The 18406-nt window shown below is 39.7% G+C and overlaps 1 protein-coding gene across 1 annotated transcript in view; it reads right to left on the bottom strand.

Moving 5' to 3' along the window:
* Positions 1-18406, bottom strand: part of LOC141808532 (inactive rhomboid protein 2-like) — a 50284-nt gene that overhangs the window by 20002 nt on the left and 11876 nt on the right. Inside the window, exons 3-14 of the mRNA XM_074695179.1 lie at positions 13278-13427; positions 10249-10394; positions 8089-8272; positions 7246-7467; positions 5554-5676; positions 5104-5213; positions 4783-5001; positions 4522-4633; positions 4328-4402; positions 1712-1873; positions 1462-1547; positions 1246-1309 (exon numbers count right to left, since the gene is read on the bottom strand). Of these exons, the coding sequence (XP_074551280.1) occupies positions 1246-1309; positions 1462-1547; positions 1712-1873; positions 4328-4402; positions 4522-4633; positions 4783-5001; positions 5104-5213; positions 5554-5676; positions 7246-7467; positions 8089-8272; positions 10249-10394; positions 13278-13415 (1641 nt within the window). The 5' untranslated portion in view covers positions 13416-13427. The remainder of the gene's footprint in view (positions 1-1245; positions 1310-1461; positions 1548-1711; positions 1874-4327; positions 4403-4521; positions 4634-4782; positions 5002-5103; positions 5214-5553; positions 5677-7245; positions 7468-8088; positions 8273-10248; positions 10395-13277; positions 13428-18406) is intronic.

The raw sequence follows: 18406 nt of genomic DNA, 5'->3' as shown, positions 1-18406 counted from the left end.
CTTTATTTGAAAAAAAAAAAAAACCCTCCCGGTCTCAAAAACAAGCAACATCATCATTCACACTTTCACTTTGATTTTTACAGGTAATATGTGTTTACATTATTTATTATTGACTTTATATTTTAAAGATATCAAAGATCTTTTAAATTTAGATTATAATTCTTATATAACATGAAAACTCAAATAATTTCATGGTGTATTCTAGGTCATTGCATCAGTACCCAAGTTGAGTCTCTCAGCTTAGTTTCCTGCAATTATGCTAAAGATCCAGCAGGTGTCAGTATTGAGGGACACAGTTACACAGCACCAGCACTGTATCAATACAGTTTGGGTAATATGCTGAAATGGGTCATGAGACCTCATCTACCCATCACTACCAGTGAGTCTGTTAAATTAGATAAAAACAGGTATAGACCTGATTTATGAGAGGGTAGCTCCGCGTTCGAGTTTGTGAAAATTTCGGATGATTTCTGTAAAAAAGTCAGTCATCAAATCTGCTCAAACATACTCGTACCATCATTACAGACTGATGAAATCAAACCTCACCAGTCTCTCAGGTATCTTGTCAGGGATTTTTATGGCAGGATCAGGATCTGGATTTTATTAGGATTTTTATTTTCATATTCAGACTATTCTGACCTGTGAACAATCATTTTAAACCCAAATATTTCTGACCCTGTATTTCAAACTATTTACATGCACCAATTTATTGTCTTTTCTGCACCATTTCATTAATTTAATCCAGTCTTTTGTCCACTAATGTGTTTTTTTCAAGGGTTGCATTGATCACAATTTTCTGGCCGATCACCGATCTTTAAAAAGCCTGACCTGCCGATACAGATTTGGGCTGATACCAAGTTTTTATTTTTATTTTTTATTACTGGCAGCATATACCTTCAATGTTCCAATCTTATTTTATTGAAAATCATTGAACAATACCTGTGAAACAATAAAATCTTTTTGTTTTAACTTAAACAACCATTAAAGTGTCCTGAGTTTTAGGTCTCAGAGCAAAAAGCAACAATGGCTGGCTGTCAGACCTTCCTAGAGGTTTATAAGATCAGTTTCATAGTTAAGGATGGGCCGATCACCGATCCCCCAAAATTAAGAAAATTGATGCATGTCTAGTTTTTCTAACTCTCATATTTTCAAATCATAATAAATCCATTCATTAAAAGACATAGCGTTGGTTTTTAAGTGTTAAAACTGATTTGAGCTAAAAACAATCTTAATCACTTCACTCACTGGCCACTGGGTGATGTCATCGGGCCATGTATGAGGCTCTGCAGAGGCCGGCTCCTCACACACTCTGCTCACAACATGCAACACAGGAAGACAAAAATCATTAGTGCTCTCAAAAATTACAAGTTATCTTGATATTTTTTACTAACAAGGCCTGACAAAAAGGAATGTATTTTTCTACTTTACATCCTTCAGATCATTTTAAATCTGTATTCTCACCTGGGATCCTGGTGACACACAGAACCAGAGGATCTAAAGATGTCGACGTCCTCATCGTTCCATTTGATAAAAGTGGCCAAAGTCTCCTGCACGTACAAATATATGACTGTTCAATTTGAGGGAACTGATTATAATCACAAAGACATGTTTTTCAATAGCCTCATGCAAAACTAATTTTTAAATCTGGTCAATGTTTCACCCACTGACAGGCTTTGAAGAACATTACATAGGTGTGGAGGGAAGCAGTTACCGAGCAGTCCGAGCTGTGGGTCTGCACACACCCAGAGTTATCATTCTGTACACAGCAGCCGGACTCCCTCTCCATGTTTTTGGCCTTCTGGATCAGATTCACAATCTGTCTGTCCTGGCGAATGCAGGGTGAGAACTTTGCCCCCAGGTGGATGAGGTCTTCCTGAAATAATGGAGGAATTTATGTCACAAGTTTTAAAAATGTAAATCTTACGATCTTTGTGATTATGTAGCATTTCAGAATCAAGATGTTTTTCTTTCCTCATTTATTATGAGAACGGTGTTGATAAAAAAGTGGACCATAAATGTCTGTTTGACATTTATAGGGAGTGAAGCAACTTGCCAGATTTAGCAATGAGTGACAAAAATAGTGAGGGGAAGTCAAGAGCTTAGTGAAACTGAACAACAGGAAATGCAGTAGGTGAGAAAGACGTAAATGTATGTGGGTGTAACTTCTGACGTCTGAGCTGCGATGGCATCAAGTGATAGACCAGTGTGAGCTTAACTGGAAAAGTAAAAGCCTTTGTATTGTTTGTATGAGGATGTTTAATACCTTTTTTAGAGTTGATACATGTAGTTTATTAGGTTTAACACACCGTATGGTTGCACGATGTACCAATACTGAGAATGTATCAGTATACACTGTTCACAGAAGGTAAACAGTACCACGTGTTTGAAATATTAATACTCCAAGGCATTTCTTTTTTTTTTAAATCAGAGACATTTTGAGTCAGGAAACTTGAGAGTCTGCATTAACTGAGCTCTCTCCTCCCTTTCCAAAGTGTGTGTGTTGTTGAGAAGTTAGACAGTGAGCTGTATTATTCAGTTTTCAATCTTATGCTGCCTAGCTCACAGTCTGATTTCTCGAGCTGTGTGTAAACATATTGACTGACATGGCTTTAAGTTCCAGTTTTTTTCGAGTGTCCCACTTGAGGCTGGCTCCAGAAGTACCAGGAGTCACAAACACACCAAGACAAAAAAAAGATGTTTTCGAAGCAGAAATTAACATATTTACAGCCTGGTTCACAAAACGTCTTGTGTCTGAGTGGCTAATTTTACTATCTGCACCCACTGTACGGGGAGTGAACTTTTTCTAACTCGGCCGTTCAGAGGATATTAAGATCGCGAGATCGCCCAATCAGAGGCACAGCTCAGGGTCACATGCCTATAGCAGTACTCGGTTATCAATATGGCCGTGATAACCGATGCCCTTCATTTTCCGTCTGTAAAACTTGCAACTGACACAGGTAGACAGAGGGAGGAAACACTACAAACATGACAAAGCACCTCACCGTTCAGCATCCTCACCTCTTAAAGAGAAGGTGTGACAGATTCAAAAGACGTGCCCAAACACAAAAGCCAAACGAGTGTCAATTACTTTGTGACAAGCAAACTAGTTCACCACTGTTTGCCATTGATATGACAAATAAGCAGGGTCACAAACACCTGAGCTGTGGAGCACACGCAGCCCTGAGTCACAGAGCTGTGTGGTGTTGACACAGTTCAAATAAGTGACAAGTATTTTTCTAACTTTAACCACGATAGAAACCTATAGGAGACTCTAAAGTGTTGCATCTCTGAAAGAGCTTAAATGAAACCCATATATTTTTTTTCCAAGTGTTCATATTAAAAGTGTCTCAGCACGCACAGTGTGAGCTAAACTATAATCTGCCCAGCATGGAAACAATAGATGGATGTTAGAGTCTGACAGGATTATTTTACCTGCCCATTATTGTAAAACATTGCTCATATTCTGGTTTTCTGTTTAGTTATATTGCTCTTGAGGATAAGAAATGAGTCCAGGTTCTCTTCAGGACTTCATTCTGCATATAATCTATAAAACTGTGTGTGAAAATTTTAGCACAATTTACAAATTTCCCCTAGCCCCACATGTGGGAGCCATGAAAACATTTATAGTTTGTTTTGCTGTTTTGGAATTTTTAGGTGTGAGGTTGTTTCATGTTAACTTTTTGGTGTGTGAGGGGAGCACTTTAACTGGTGTATGGTGTATTGAGTTGGGGCAGAGAAATGAAGTGATTTCCTTTTTATGAAGTCACCTGTCATAGTTTGTGTGGCGTGGAAGGAAGAGAGGGGGTGAGCTGGGTCCTCGTATTTTTTGTTGACCGTTGTTTCCTTTAAATCACCGTTAAAATCCTTTTTTGTCATGTTAAAATCAGTTTGTTATAAATTGATCATCTTGAAAAATAAGAGATCAATTGTTTATTTTAGGATTTGAGTGATGTTTTTGCACCGACGAGTTGGACATTTTACCAGGCCCAACCTCAGCCTCTCAGCGATTTTTTTGTTTCTTGGAAGTTTCTACACCACAGACACACAAGTGGATGCCAGAAAAATCAGCAATCACTCACTTAAGTCAGCCTTTCCTTCAAGCTGATTCTTCTATTTGTTTTCTGGTGTTTAAGGGTTTGCCATGGTATCATTTGAGTATCCATATCAAGATATTTTAAGTGAGAATTGTATCGAATCATAATTTTGTTATCGTGAAAACACCAATACACTGAGACGAAAACAAATCTGAGTGCCTATCTCTGCAGATAAAGATGAAAATATATTTATGTGTTGAAATATAGTCAGGTGAAGTCAGCAGGAAACTCACAGAGCTTGGACCAATCCAGAAGTTCTCCTGTTGGATGAACTTGACGCTCTCATAAATGCCTTTATTCTTCAGTACCTACAGGGGGCGACAGAGTGACATGGAAAGCAGATTTCATTACAGATGGTTCAAAAAGTAACAAGACTGTCAAAGCCACTTATTTTTTCTAGCATTGAAAGCTGGAGTAATAAACTCACCAGTTCAGATGTAGAATATTGTGCAAACCCCACAGGGGCAAAACCATATGTACAACAGGCCAACAGGGTGATTACTATGTGGACAAATGTGATCCAGTAGGTAAAGTAGGGTCTAAAAAACAAACACACAAACATGCAGCAGGTGTAATCATAGTTTCAATGTCTTAGGACAGGGAAAGAAAAGATTACAGACACAAACCTGCCCTATTTTAAGGGCCATTGGGTTTGCCGTTTATCCATTAATCAGTTTGCACTCCTCACCTGTGGCTGGGGCAGTCATCGAGCTGTTTCTGGATGCTGCTGCTGAGGCTTCGCCTGTAGTGTCGGTTCAGCCACTTCCCCACGACGCCCATGCCATACTGGCGCCTGTGTTTGTCAAATGCAAAGTGCTTAACCTGGGAGGCAATTCGTTGACCGCGGCGAGGGTGTCTCTTTTCAGGTGCTGCTATCGGTGTCCTCGGCGTTCGAGATAAATCCTTACTGGAGTCAGGAAAAGAGTGAGAAATTTGTTTTTAGATTTTCAAACACAAGCTCTGGGAGCTCCAGCAGATTTCTGAAGATGAGTATTCATCAGTCACTCACAGGCTTGGGAACTCCTGATTTGGAGGCTCGCATGGAGCAAAAGCTGCTGATATAGGAGGTGATTCAAACACGTCATCAGCCATGGAGTACAACTCATCATGGGCATCGACCTGTGCAGAGGTAAAGACAGAGTCATGGGGTGATAGAAGAATCTAAATAATTTATGATACTGATAATTAATCAGTAGCCAGAGGATGTATTAAGAGAAAATGATCCTGTTTTGGTTTCAACAAACTCTATGTGACCAAAAATTGGGTGGAAGGAAGAAGTGGTTTCTGTGTAATGTGGGTTGATAAAAAACACAGATAATCAGTCAAAGAGAAGCACAGCTGGGGAAAAGTGTGACTGCTGACATGAGCATGAAGAGTGAGGAAGTATGATGGAGAGATTACAAAAGAAAGTTCAAGTGATTTCACTGTCACTGCAAACACGTCCAGAGCATCCGCTGACCTTACTGAAGAAGAGGGACTCTGATGCGTCTGCAGAGTCCACAGTGTCCTCATCCATCCAGCTGGGCCTCACAAAACTCCTCTTGGGGAAACTCGTCTGAGAGGCTGCCAAGCCACCACGACCCTGGATGCAAAAACAATCAGCTGATTTCAGATGTCTTAAACATAGAGAAACTTTTATCTGAAAATGTATTAATCACGTCACTATTAATTATCTGTATGTTTACATTTTCTGTAGCAAACCAAACCAAAGTATATCCAGTAATGTCTCACTAAACTACATCTGAATTGAGCAAAGGCTCCTTGTATGAAGCTAAATCTCTGTACATTCTGCAGAAACTCAACAACTCTGACAGCTGACGTCTTTGAATGAATCTATTTACCATGATGTGAAACGTGAGAGTTTAAAAAACACATTGGAGGGCACAAGACTGGTTTAAAGCTATGAACAGTGCAATTAAAAAGTTAAGAATGCAGAATGAAAAGTGTTCAGGGCTAAAAATAATGTTTTCAGGTTAAAAAAAAGTCTGAATATGAGAAACAGTCCTGATCCTGACATTATGAAAAATCCTGACATGTTTTCCCTGTATCGCCCCCTTATGGAGAACATTTTACTTGGTCCGAAGCAGTGCTTGCTGATGCTTACGCAGCACGTAACACTACAGAAAACTAACCACTGATCCTCTGGATGTTTGAGCAACACTTAAAAACAGATTTTTTTTATAGAAATCACTGAAAGAAATTGTTAAATAGGGATGCACCTATACTGATCCTTTTATTGGGTATTGGTGTATCAATGCCCCGCAAAGCTGGATCAGAATCAGTGGGAAGGGGCTGATCTTTGGTGCGGATGTAAGCATCCAGCTCTATGCCTTTTTTTACTGACATTCTTGGCTACTTGATTTGAAATGTTACCTCTGATGTACTTTCTTTGTTTTTTGCTGCATTACCGATCTACAGGGTATGAAAGTTTACAATTGAGTAGGACTTGTGTACATTCTGAAGCTTTGTTCTGCTAGTAAACATTTACATTTTGTAAAGTTCAAATAAATATCAACTCCAGTGATTCCATTTACTCATTTTTTACCTTTTACTTATAACATTACCAGTCTTATCCCACAGTAGGGCATTATTTAACACTGGTATCCAATCTGTATCGGTTGATACCTAAAGCCCAGGTATTAGTATCGGAACCAGGAAAGTTGGATTGGTGCATCTGTTTCAACAAATAGAGCACCGCTGTACGGAGGACCTAAAGTGCCAAAATTAACTAAATAAATAAATGAATAAATAAATGAATTAATAATTAAAAATAAATAATTATTATATTAATAAAATAATCAATTATTTAATCAATTAAATAAATAATAATAAATACTTAAATAATTTACTTAATGTGTCTTCAATTATTTAAAATGTTAATTTGTCTACTGTAAAACCAAATTGAATTATTAAATTATTCATATAACTATTTATTTTATCATAAACACAAATCAAGCATGCAGATGTGTCAGGCTGTCCTTGGCCTTCTCTGTGAGTTGAACAAAAACACTTGAGACCTTCAGAACCTGATATATTATAGTTTTAACAGTCTCGTTTATTTTAAAGTTTACGTCAGAACTGTGTGTTCAATTGCAGAGACCGTGTGTGAACAAATAGTAACATGCCGTCCCTGTGTTTTACAGCCACCTACCCTCAGCAGGTTGGAAGCAGCTCTGATGCTCATTCGTGCCACGGACTCTCTCTTTCGTCGCGGGAAGCGGCTGTACCCTGAGCGCTGGCTGGTAAAGGAGCTGAGCGAGGTGACGCCCGGGGTGAACGGACCTCCTTGAGCAGTGTAGGGGGTCCTCGGGGAGCGGCTGTCTACCTCATCTGGGCAGCGGAAGGCTCGCCCTCGAGCCAGAGGATCCACGATCTGAAAGACAAATTGGAGACAATGTGGACAAGCTTAGTGAGAGTTTTTGAAACTGAGACTTGACTTTCAATAAGAAGCCCTTTGTTGGTGTCTGTGAACATTAAAAGGTACCAAATAAAAGGAGAGGGGCAGAATAGAGGTAACAAAGAACACAAAACAAAACACTGAATGCTGAGGAGATGAGTAGAGCTGTCTGAGACGCACGGAAGAAGTGATGTGATTCATCAGGGACACAGATGGTCCCCGTCTGTCACCATTCAGCTTTCTGATTTATAAATTCCAGACACATTTCCCTCTGTTCATATCCTTCTTCCTTTCTCCTCCTGTCCTGTCCTGTCCAGAGAGCCTGAACATGCTGGGGCCTGTTAACTCTCACATGTGAGGAAAAAGTGAGGACTTGCTGGGTGATTGTCTCAGATAAAGCTCCTGACATTGTCCCTTCAGTGTTCTTTCCTGTTGCTCTGAGCCGTCTGTGTAATTTTCTCCCACGGTGGGAAATGTTGACGTGAGCATCTGCTGAGAAATCCTCCATAAATAGACCAAACTGTGTCATTCTGCTACATTAGAATATGGATTTATGCACAGATTATGGTGTAAAGTGTCTCTCTGACAGTGTCAAACCTTGGGCATCTTCTGAGTGGCTGGTGAGTCCGGACCCTGGTCGATGCTGGTTACCGTGTCAGGCTCTCGATATTGGGCCTTCAGCTTGCCATAGCGCTGGCTGCAGTGGCGCAGGCTCTTCCTGTGCCATACCTGCTGCTTTGTTTCACAGTCCTCTCCCACGCCGAACCATGTTGCTGTGTTCCTGTAGAGACAAAAACAAGAGGAGTGCATCAGGACAGCAGGACACAGAGACAAAGAGCATCAACAGATGACACAGGAACAATTCAACATTGAAAGTGTGCTGCAGGCCTCATAGCATCAGGATATTATAAGAAGCTGTGTTGTGTTTAAGACAAAAAGATGAGGATAGGAGATGTTTCACTCGATACCAGCTGAACAACATATCAGGTGGAGAAAGCTTGAATTTTGCTGTTTAAAATACACTGCTTGGCCAAAAAAAAAGTTGTCACCAAAAAACAGTCACACATCTAATATTTCGACAGCCACACATTCCCTGTGGCATTGTTTTGATAAGCTTCTGCAATGTCGCAAGATGTATTCACATCCAGTGTTGCATTAATTTTTCATCAAGATCTTCATTGATGATGGTAGAGTCTGACCGCTGCACAAAGCCTTCTTTAGCACATCCCAAAGTTTATCAATGGGGTTAAGGTCTGGACTCTGTGGGGGCCAATCCATGTGTGAAAATGATGTCTCTTTCACAATCTGAGCCCGATGAATCCTGGTATTGCCATCTTGGGATGTAGCCGTGCCATCAGGGAAGAAACACTCCATGGATGGAATAACCTGGTCATTCAGTATCTTCAGGTAGTCAGCTGACTTTATTCTTTAAGCACAGACTGTTGCTGAACCTAGACCTGACCAACTGCAGCAGCTCCAGATCACAGCATTGCCCCCACAGGCTTACACAGTAGGCACTAGGCATGATGGGAGATCACTTCATCTGCCTCTCTTCTTACCCTGATGGGCCATTACTCTGGAACAGGGTCAATCTGGACTCATCAGACCACATGACCCTTTTCCATTGATCCAGAGTCCAATCTTTCTGCACCCTAAAACTTAAAGCTTTTTTTTCCGGTTAGTCTCACTGATTGGTGGTTTTCTTAAAGGATAAGTTCGGTTTATACAGCTTTTACATTGTTTATAGAATGAAGTGGAACAAAATACTCTCCCAGAAGGTTTTCCTGATCCAAGCAGTGCTTCAGGAGATATTTAGATCCAAAATCGTGTAGCGGACGTCCGTATAATGGGATCCATCGGGGAATAGACAGTATCGCTCCTAAAACTGCATTAATCATCCAAAAACTCATGTTTTTCACCAATATTCCATCATGGTCCACTCCGGGTTAGTCCTCTGCTGCAGTCGTGTCACTCCAGACAGCGGTGTGTGGCTGTAATGACCTCTGAACTGACAAAGACTTTGTTTATGTTTACTCTCTGGAGAGCTGACTCCACTTCCTCCTTTCTTTGAGGGGCAAACGTAAACAAAGTCTTCGTCAGTTCAGAGGTCAGTACAGCCGTCTGGAGGGACACAGACTTCTGGGTGAGTATTTTGTTCTACTTCATTCTATAAACAATGTAAAAGCTGTATGCATCGAACTTATCCTTTAAGGTTACACAACTGTTCAGTCCTAATCTCCTGAGTTCCTTCTCATTGCGTGTGTGGAAATGCTCTTACTTTCACTATTAAACATACTGAGATCTACTGTTGTTTTTCTTCAACCTGATTTGACCAAACGTTTAAGTGATCACCGATCACGATCATTCAGGATTTTTTTCCGGCCACATTTCTTTCTCGAATACAATGGGCCCCCACTACCCTTCCAGTTTTTCAAATGCGTTGGACAGTTCTTAACCCAGTTTTCGTAGTTTCTGCATGTCCTTAGATGTTTTCTCTGCTTGATGCATGCCAAAGATTTGACCCTTCTCAAACAGATGAACATCTTCTCCATGACCACGGGATGTGTCTTTCTACATGGTTGTTTAAGGAATGAGAAGCAACTCATTGCACCAGTTGGGGTTAAATAACTTTTTGCCAGCTGAAAGATGTTCATCCATGCAGTAATTACCCAATAGGAGGCTTGTACCTATTTGCTTGGTTAAATTCAGGTGGTCACTTTTTTTTGACCTTGTATTTCAACCACACTGACATCCTACCTGCGGATACTCTGCGAGAGTGACGTTTGTCTTCCGAGCTTGGTCCTCCTGTCTCTGGCTGAGAAGTGTCGCTCTCCACCTCCGCTTTCCGACAGAGATGCACTCGCTTGACCACTCATGCTCTTCTTCAGAGACGGTCGTAGTGGCTGGGTCAAGAGAAAGAGGAAATTCTTGAATAAAAATAAACATGAATACAGAGAAAATTAGTATTTGTCATTACTTGGGTAAATAAACTAACATGGTAAAGCATTCGAAAAGGCAGCCCAGGAGCTAAGAAGGGTATGCACAACTTCTTTAACAGATTGTCAACATGAAACAACAACAGAAGATGCCTCAGAGTGTTTTCATTTTGTTAGATATGATCTTATCTGTTTACCATGAACAGAACACACTTGTGTTCACTCCATTGCACAATCTAGTCTTGAACAAAACAAGCAGTCATCCCCCCGTTCTCAAACGCCTTCCTACGCTCACTGTTTGTGTTGATCTTTGGTAATGTACGCTGCAGTGATTCCTCTGAGTGTCCATTACCCTAACCTGAACTGACTCAGTGCTTGGCGGGGCTAATGGTTCTGAGAGGTAATGGTGCTTCAAGTGAAGCTGTAAGGGAGCCAGTCATGTGTTCAGGTTGTGGCTGGGCTTACTAAGATGGAGTGATACCATGTCTCTGTTTGGCATTGCAGAGCTGTAATCAGAAAAACAACCGTGGCTATAATCTAATCTCACTTAATGCTGTATGCTGCTTCATAGTAATCATACAAATCTTTATTGTAAGTTTAATGTTGCTTCAGTCATCTAAATGCAGCTGAGCGATTCTATAATTAGGGTTACATTTCATGTCCATGGGGTATACTTATCAATTTTACAAAAAAAAAAAAATTCAAGTAATGACCAATCTTACAGTGGGTCATTTGGGTTATTTTTCACTTTTTTTTGAAACAGAAAGTTAACAGGTTGGATGTGTTCGAAATTGCAGTTTCTGTGCCGTCCAATTTGTCAAATGTCAAGTTTGCTCTTCAAAATCAACACTAAAAAACATGTTTGTGAATATTATTTTTAGTAGAATTTGTTCAAAATAATCATTAAAACATGGAAAAGGTGTTTTTGGAGAAAATGTCAACTGTGGCACATGTGATTTTTGTGCCATAATTTTTTTTATATTTTGTCTAAACTGTAAAATAAATGATGAGGGATATTTCTAGGGAGTGTAGCCTTACAAAGAAATGTTGAAAAACTTAACATTCAGTATAAGGTGGATTTATGTAAAAAAAAAAAAAGGTCAATATTTTTGTCCATAACACAGTTGACTAAATGATGCACCAATGTTTTTTTATTACACAGCTAAAAACTGAAATCTTATCAAGTGTTTTTGACTTATTTTCAGTAGAAAATGTCTTTTAGACTTATAATGAGCCACATTTAGGGATGGATATTGAATTAGGCACTTTTATAGGTACTGACCTAATTCTGCCAAAAGTACCAGGTATCAATTCATGTAAAATCAAAAGGTACCATGTTTAGGTACCTAAATGCATCATCGTGACTGTGAGGGAATGAAAGAGCAGGTGATTTTCCATGCTGGACATAAACACAGCATTGCAAGGTATTGAAGAATAAATCATTAAATTGAAAAAAAAAACATATTTTATTATTATAGAAATTTATTTTTTTACTACATAAACACAAAAAAGTACCAAAAATTGGTATCGTTTAGTATCAGTACTGATTGTCAGGTGCTCGCCATTGGTACAGCGTTGTTTCAAATGGGAAAGGTACCCATCCCTAGCCACGTTCAGCTGACCAGTCCAGACAAATGTCTTGTTTCAAGTTGTTTAAAGACAAAAAAAGATGTCTGAATTGCTTCTAACAATTTAAAAAAAATCTGCCAATAGAACAAGGAAAAGTTACTTGTATTAAGTCATTATTCTAGTTTCAAGCAAGTTTTCTGTTAAAATTTTACATCTGCAGTTTTTTTCACTTGTAACAAGCAATTCAAACCTCATTTTTGTCTTTAAACAAGTTGAAACGAGACATTTTTCCGGACTGATAAGTTGAATGTGGTTCTTATCTAGCATAGTAAGACCATTTTTACTTAAAATATGTCAAAAACACTTGTTAAGATTTCAGTTTTTTTAAAGTGTACTTAAATATTTAAGAAACTATAAGAGCTTAAGATTGCCAACTCATGAATTAAGTACATTCCAGGTATATCATTTGCAAACAAACAGAATATGGAGCAAAAAAATGTATATATTTTTCCCCTTTTTTGTGTACCAAAATTATACCCTAATGACAGACTCACTCAGATATTAAGTAGTAACTGTGGTGCATGATGTAGCAAAGCACGCCCAAATTAAGTCTGTCTAAGTAATGAGAACCCCACGTCTAAGCGTCTCAACGTGCCCACAGAGCTTCAGTACCTGCCTGAGCTCACACCATCTCTGCATACTGAATAAACTTGTTGCTATTTCAGATCACTAACTACGGCATGCTCCATTAAACTGTGGCCACCCTCTGTTAGTGAAGCTTAAATGCCTACATTTGTGTTCAGAGAACGAGGCTCTAATGGAGAAACAATGACCTTGTGCCCGAAGGCTTAAAGACAGCCGTTCAAAATTCCTTCCTGCCTGAGCAAATGGGAAATTCAGCAGAAAGAGAAAGACAGCTGATTCTTTTAACGTGTTGCAACGGAAAGAAAAATGTTCCATTTTGACGTGATTCATCTTTGTTATCTCTTTCACACACATTTTTGTTAATCCTGTTTTGCTTCCTACTCTTTCTTTCCAGAAATGACTCTTAGGAAAAGACAGAACAACACCATCTTTCTTCAATCGATGTGAGTTTTAGTTTACTCCTGAAGTTAAATGTTTCAGATCTAGGATAAAATAGACTGCATCCTCAGGAGCTTTTAAAAAAAGACATACTGAAAAGTAATACGATCACTCAAACAGGAGGTTGTTTATCTTTACGATCCGACCCAGAGGGCTACACAGTGGTAAAAAGGGTCAGTGTGAGAAATGTCAGCCTACCTGTTTGGCTGAGTCATGTGACATCATCATCTCAGGTGGAGGGATTGCTATAACAAGGCTGGGCGGCTTCTTGCTCTTCAAACGGCTATCTGATTGACCCCCGTATGGAGGAGGGTCCTCGCCCTCCTGTGATGCCATCCTGTCAGAGATCTGCAGAGAAGAAGTCAGAGTTAATGTATCTGATCAACAGGAATTTTAAAAAAAAACATTTCACAGCACTACTACAGAGAAGCTCATTGACCAGGGTGGACAGGTCACTGCAGCAACCAATCTACCTGGGGAGCATGTTTTATGACTTCCCCCACACAGGACAGCACTAAATTAATATGTTAGGGTTTTTTAATGTTCAATTTACAAATCTCAAGAGGATCCTTGTTTTCCTTTGTTGCCCAAACAACTCAAAGCAGGCACTACTGTTTGTGTATACAGACTATGATCCAAACAAACAGTTTCTTCAAGCCGCAGCTGGACTCCCTCCAATTCAATCTGCTAAAAGAATCACGGCTCAGTTTGTCTCTTGATGACTTCCGAAGCCAATTTCTTAAGTGGTTCTGAAAAAGACTGGCTCTGCTCTGGATTCAGCAGATGAGAAATGGTGTTGTATCAAGGAAAGCAGCACAGTGCTTCAGTTATTCATCAAAGTGAATGTAAGAATTACAGGAGAGGTTTAAGGAAAGGAAGAAGTGCTATAGTGAGTCTGCAAAAATAGTTTCACTTCATGAAATTCCTGAAATGTCCCCAAAAAGTTTAAAAAACTTTTCATTTATTTGCAGGGTCTCATCTCATCATAACCTTTCTGATACGTTCATACAGAGAACAGAACTCAGTTCAGTAAAAGTTATCTTTTTGTCATCTTGCTTAATTTCCTCCTGACAGAAGAGCTTGCTCTGGTCATTAATCTGCTTGGGTTTCTATGTGCGTGTTAACATCAAAACAAAACAGTCTTCCTCAGAAAACTTTCATGTTTAGCATCCTGCCATCAAACTGTGAGATTACTGAAAAATGAAGATGTTCGACACATACTCCAGGCTAAAAATCAACTTTTATACAGGTTATATCAGGAATTTGTAGTGTTTTTACATGATAAAGACTCCATTTCCCATGAGCACCATCGTTGCATTAAAGGTGTGACGCTTGCCAATCTGTAGATTTGAGCAGAACTTCTTTATAGCACTACTTTTCTTTGTCCAATGTAACTTTTCCCAGGATGCAAAGCAATCATAATGATTTATTTGTAGTTATGTAGTGCTAATGCTATAACAGCTAGCCTTCCAAGACATGCAAACTTTGTAAACTCAGTCTGTAGCATGGTTTAACTTAGAAGGTGAAGTTGAAACCACAGATACTGAGAAATAGTATCAAGCAATGATCAATTCTGGTGCTGATAATCCTTTTTTAAATGACAGATTATAAACAGGCAAATATAGATTAGAGTTTTTCAAGATCACTGAGAAAGTCCTCTCAGTTGCCTTTAAATAGATGGATTGATTTAATAGCTTCTTGTGGTGTGAATGATAGATTTTAAGTAAATTTTGAGCTGCATATCTGTTAAAGTATCAAGAAAGCCTGATTCTATACAAGTACAACAGTTACATAGCTCAGTCTCTGATGCAGAATTAAAGTCAAAAGCATGGATAACCTTCATAGCTCAGGCTGTTTCACGTGACTAGGTATGGGTACCTTTCACGTTTAAAGTGACGCGGTACCAATGCCCAGTACCTGACGGTCGGTATCAGTATCTCAACAGTACCAATTTTTGCTACTTTTTAGGTTCATGTGGTAAATAATCTAAGTTTGTTAAATAACAAAGTCTCAAAGTTTTTCAACTACACATATTTATTCTTCAATATATAACCTTGCAATGCTGTGTTCATGTCCAGTATGGAAAATCTCCTACTCTTCCACTCTCTCACAGTCACAAGGATGCATTTAGGTACCTAAACATGGTATCTTGCGATTTTTTGTCAATTGGTAACCAGTACTTTTGACAGAATTTGGTCGGTTTCTATAAAAGTACCTAATTCGGTTCCCATCCCATATGAGAAAATAATTACATTTAAGATACACAAAGGGTGTTCCCTCTCCTCTGCAGCTCACACAGTTCTGTTATTGACAGATCTGATTGGTCAAAAGGCAGCGTTTTGTTTCTGCTTGATCCCTTATCCTGAAGATATGGACTGCTTTAAGTCCTGTTTCCATCAAGCAGTCCGGTTTAGATCAGTATGGGTTTAGTCGGGTTGGCTCGGTTAAGCCTGGTTCTGTTTGCGTTTCCACAGCCAAGGGGGCCCCCTGGTGGTAGGAGGCATGTAAGTGAAATGCTGATAGCCACATAAGTTGAATAATTGTATGCCGCCATAACAGCACGACACAGTTTACCCCGCTAATAAATCCAACTAAGAAGAAAAACGCGACACAAGCAAAGAGCAACGATGGAGGACATCCAGCAATTCGTCTTCTTTGTGATCAGCATGTGGCTCTTTGGTGAAATGCAAATCAAGCTTTTTTTCAGAGAAGACTGTGTGCAGCCAGGAGAAATATGGTGCATTCCATTTGTACTCGGAAGTCAGCATTTCTGAGTGGAAATGCCCAACTGGAACACCCCCTGAAGTCGGATTCCAACTGGAAAGCTGGAGTATCCACACCACCCTGAGTTCCCAGTAGGAAATTTCAACTTCAGGGGTAAACAGTAATTAAGCTCATGTTCTGTTTATGTCAAAATTTCTGACTAGTGTTTTTTGCATCAAATCAGCAGTAAACATAGTATTATTGTATGTTTATATCCAGAAATATTGCTGTTATGACAAGTTTTTCCGAATTTGCAATTGGAATGCTCTAACTTGGAGATGGCGTCATCCCCACTCCTGACTTCCAAGTACAAATGGAACGCACCAATACAGCTGCTGTTGCACGGTAAGTGACAACTCTTTTAACCAATCAATGGACTGCAGTGTTGTAGCTCCATCGTCAGAGATCAGATCAGTTTAGTCTGGCACCTCTGAAGGGTCCCAAAAAGTGGGTTATTTGGTGATCTGTCCCGGGATTAGTCAGTGGAAACGCTGTAAAATGCGTGCTGGAACTTTAGACTTTAATTTTACATATAAAATGAGGCTCTTGCAAAAACCTCCAATTTCAGGTTTAAAATAGACCGCAGGGCACCAGGTATCCAACTATGTGAATAAATAAAATCTGCAGCATCTCAATTACTCCGTAGACCACCACTTAGAAAGTAACTGATACAGCAGCTGAGTGACACCTGATGACATCTGAACACAAGGATCAATCGTGACCTGGGGTCATCATGCATCCTCCAGGTGGTTAGTAATACAACAGCTACACACTGTGTGTATTGATTTTAGGGATGCTCTGAATGACAACATCATAAGCCCATTTTAACCCAGCTATTAAAAAGATAATCACCATATGACTCACATTGAGATCACTGTGTCCTGCACTAACTGTTTACTAACAACACATTACATTTAGCAAATTTAGCACCTTGAAACATATTTTACACATAAGTCTGAGTCAGATCTACTGCCTTCTTCAAGCTTGTTATGGACAGAGTAACAGAGTCAACCTTACTTATCTCTGTCTGTCCTCCTGTCTGCACAAATCACAGTCACGGCAGAGTGACCAGCAGGTCTATTCTTGGAGCCCAGAATGTCTCGCAGCATTAGACTGAATACTTCCAGGCGTATCTGAGGCATTACAAACATAAACCTGTAATGTCACAAGCCTTGGCCAACACATCCATTATGTCATTAGGGGTCTTGAAAGCCTTGAAGCTGTCCTGGAGCTGTGGTTTATAAAATCAATGCGAGGCTCTGCGTGTCTGAGGCAGGGATGGCAGCAGCAGGGAAATCTGACACCAGCTCAGTCAATAGCTCGCTTTCTACCACAGAGCCGGGGTACAGTCAGTCAGACATGGCTTTACATACAGCCCGAGCCACTAACCCTGCAAAAAACAAACATCTCTGTAACACCTGAAGCCGACGGGGTGTCCATTTCAATCCTGTCAACAGTGTTTCCAACTACGAGTGGTAAATATTTGAAGCTTGGGCAGACGGCCTGATTGAGTCCTCTTGAGACTTAGAGGAGGCTTCTGGCAATCTCCTCTGTGGTTTAGGAGTCGTGGGTACGGCTGGAAGGCTGGAAGCCGTCCACTTACATAATGAAATAGGAGGAATTTGGCTAATGGACAGAGTGCTCAAGAAGCAGAGGGACCGCGGCTGACCATACACTTTCAGCGTAGACAGGCAGTTGTTAGGATCCACAGAGGAATACTGATGGGACTGGACTGAAAATCATGGTCTGCAGAGAGGACACAACACAGATACAACCAGAGCTGATAATAGAGTAGTGAAATCTTTCCAAAAACAAAAAATCTATCTATTAATCTAAAAGATAACCTGGCCGTTGTGAATTACCTTGTCTGGTTTTAATTCTGTCCAATAGGCCGCTTTATAGGAATAAGCTTAAATGATATACATTTGTCATCAAGCAAGGGTCCAGATCAGTGCTTAAATATACCCTTAACCAGAAACAAAGCAGTTTAAAGGTCCCTAGAGAAAAACCTGACCACTGTGCTTCAGAAAGATGAATTCATTACAAAGCTCTTTGTGGAAGTGGCACACCAGATTGAGTTTAGGATCCCTTACAAAGATCATTTTACAGCAAGGTTGCTCAAAGAAAGTGTCCTCTTAATTATGGTTGCTCCAAAGTCCGCCCTGGGGGGGGCAGATGTGGCCTAAGGTCCTTTTTCTTACAACCACCATCTTCTATCTTAAAATATGTTAAATACTGAAAATATTTTAATTGCATTCTCTGTTATGTGAATTGGGGAATGATATGTACAAAATCTCATATTTCAATACTAATGACGGATACATCGATGTCCGAGCTGTACATGCAGGGTAAGCAGGAAAATCTATATCATTGACACTGTTGATTTTGCAAATTAATATATAAAATGTTCTTATCTAAAGATAGGTACGCTCGCGATTTATCGTTCAGCCCTAATGTAAACACAAAAGTCAAGTAAATCCAGTAATGTTACAGAAAACTACATCAGAACTTTATGAAACTTAAAGTTTATGAATATACATTCACAAATAAGGACAGAAGACTAG

This window comes from Halichoeres trimaculatus, unplaced genomic scaffold (assembly GCF_033239565.1).
Source record: "Halichoeres trimaculatus isolate MK-OKI-2021-1 unplaced genomic scaffold, fHalTri1.1 fHalTri1_scaffold_2, whole genome shotgun sequence".
In the NCBI taxonomy this organism is placed as follows: Eukaryota; Metazoa; Chordata; class Actinopteri; order Labriformes; family Labridae; genus Halichoeres; species Halichoeres trimaculatus.
Note: the sequence above shows the minus strand (reverse complement) of the source record. Positions and strands in the feature narration are given on the sequence as shown.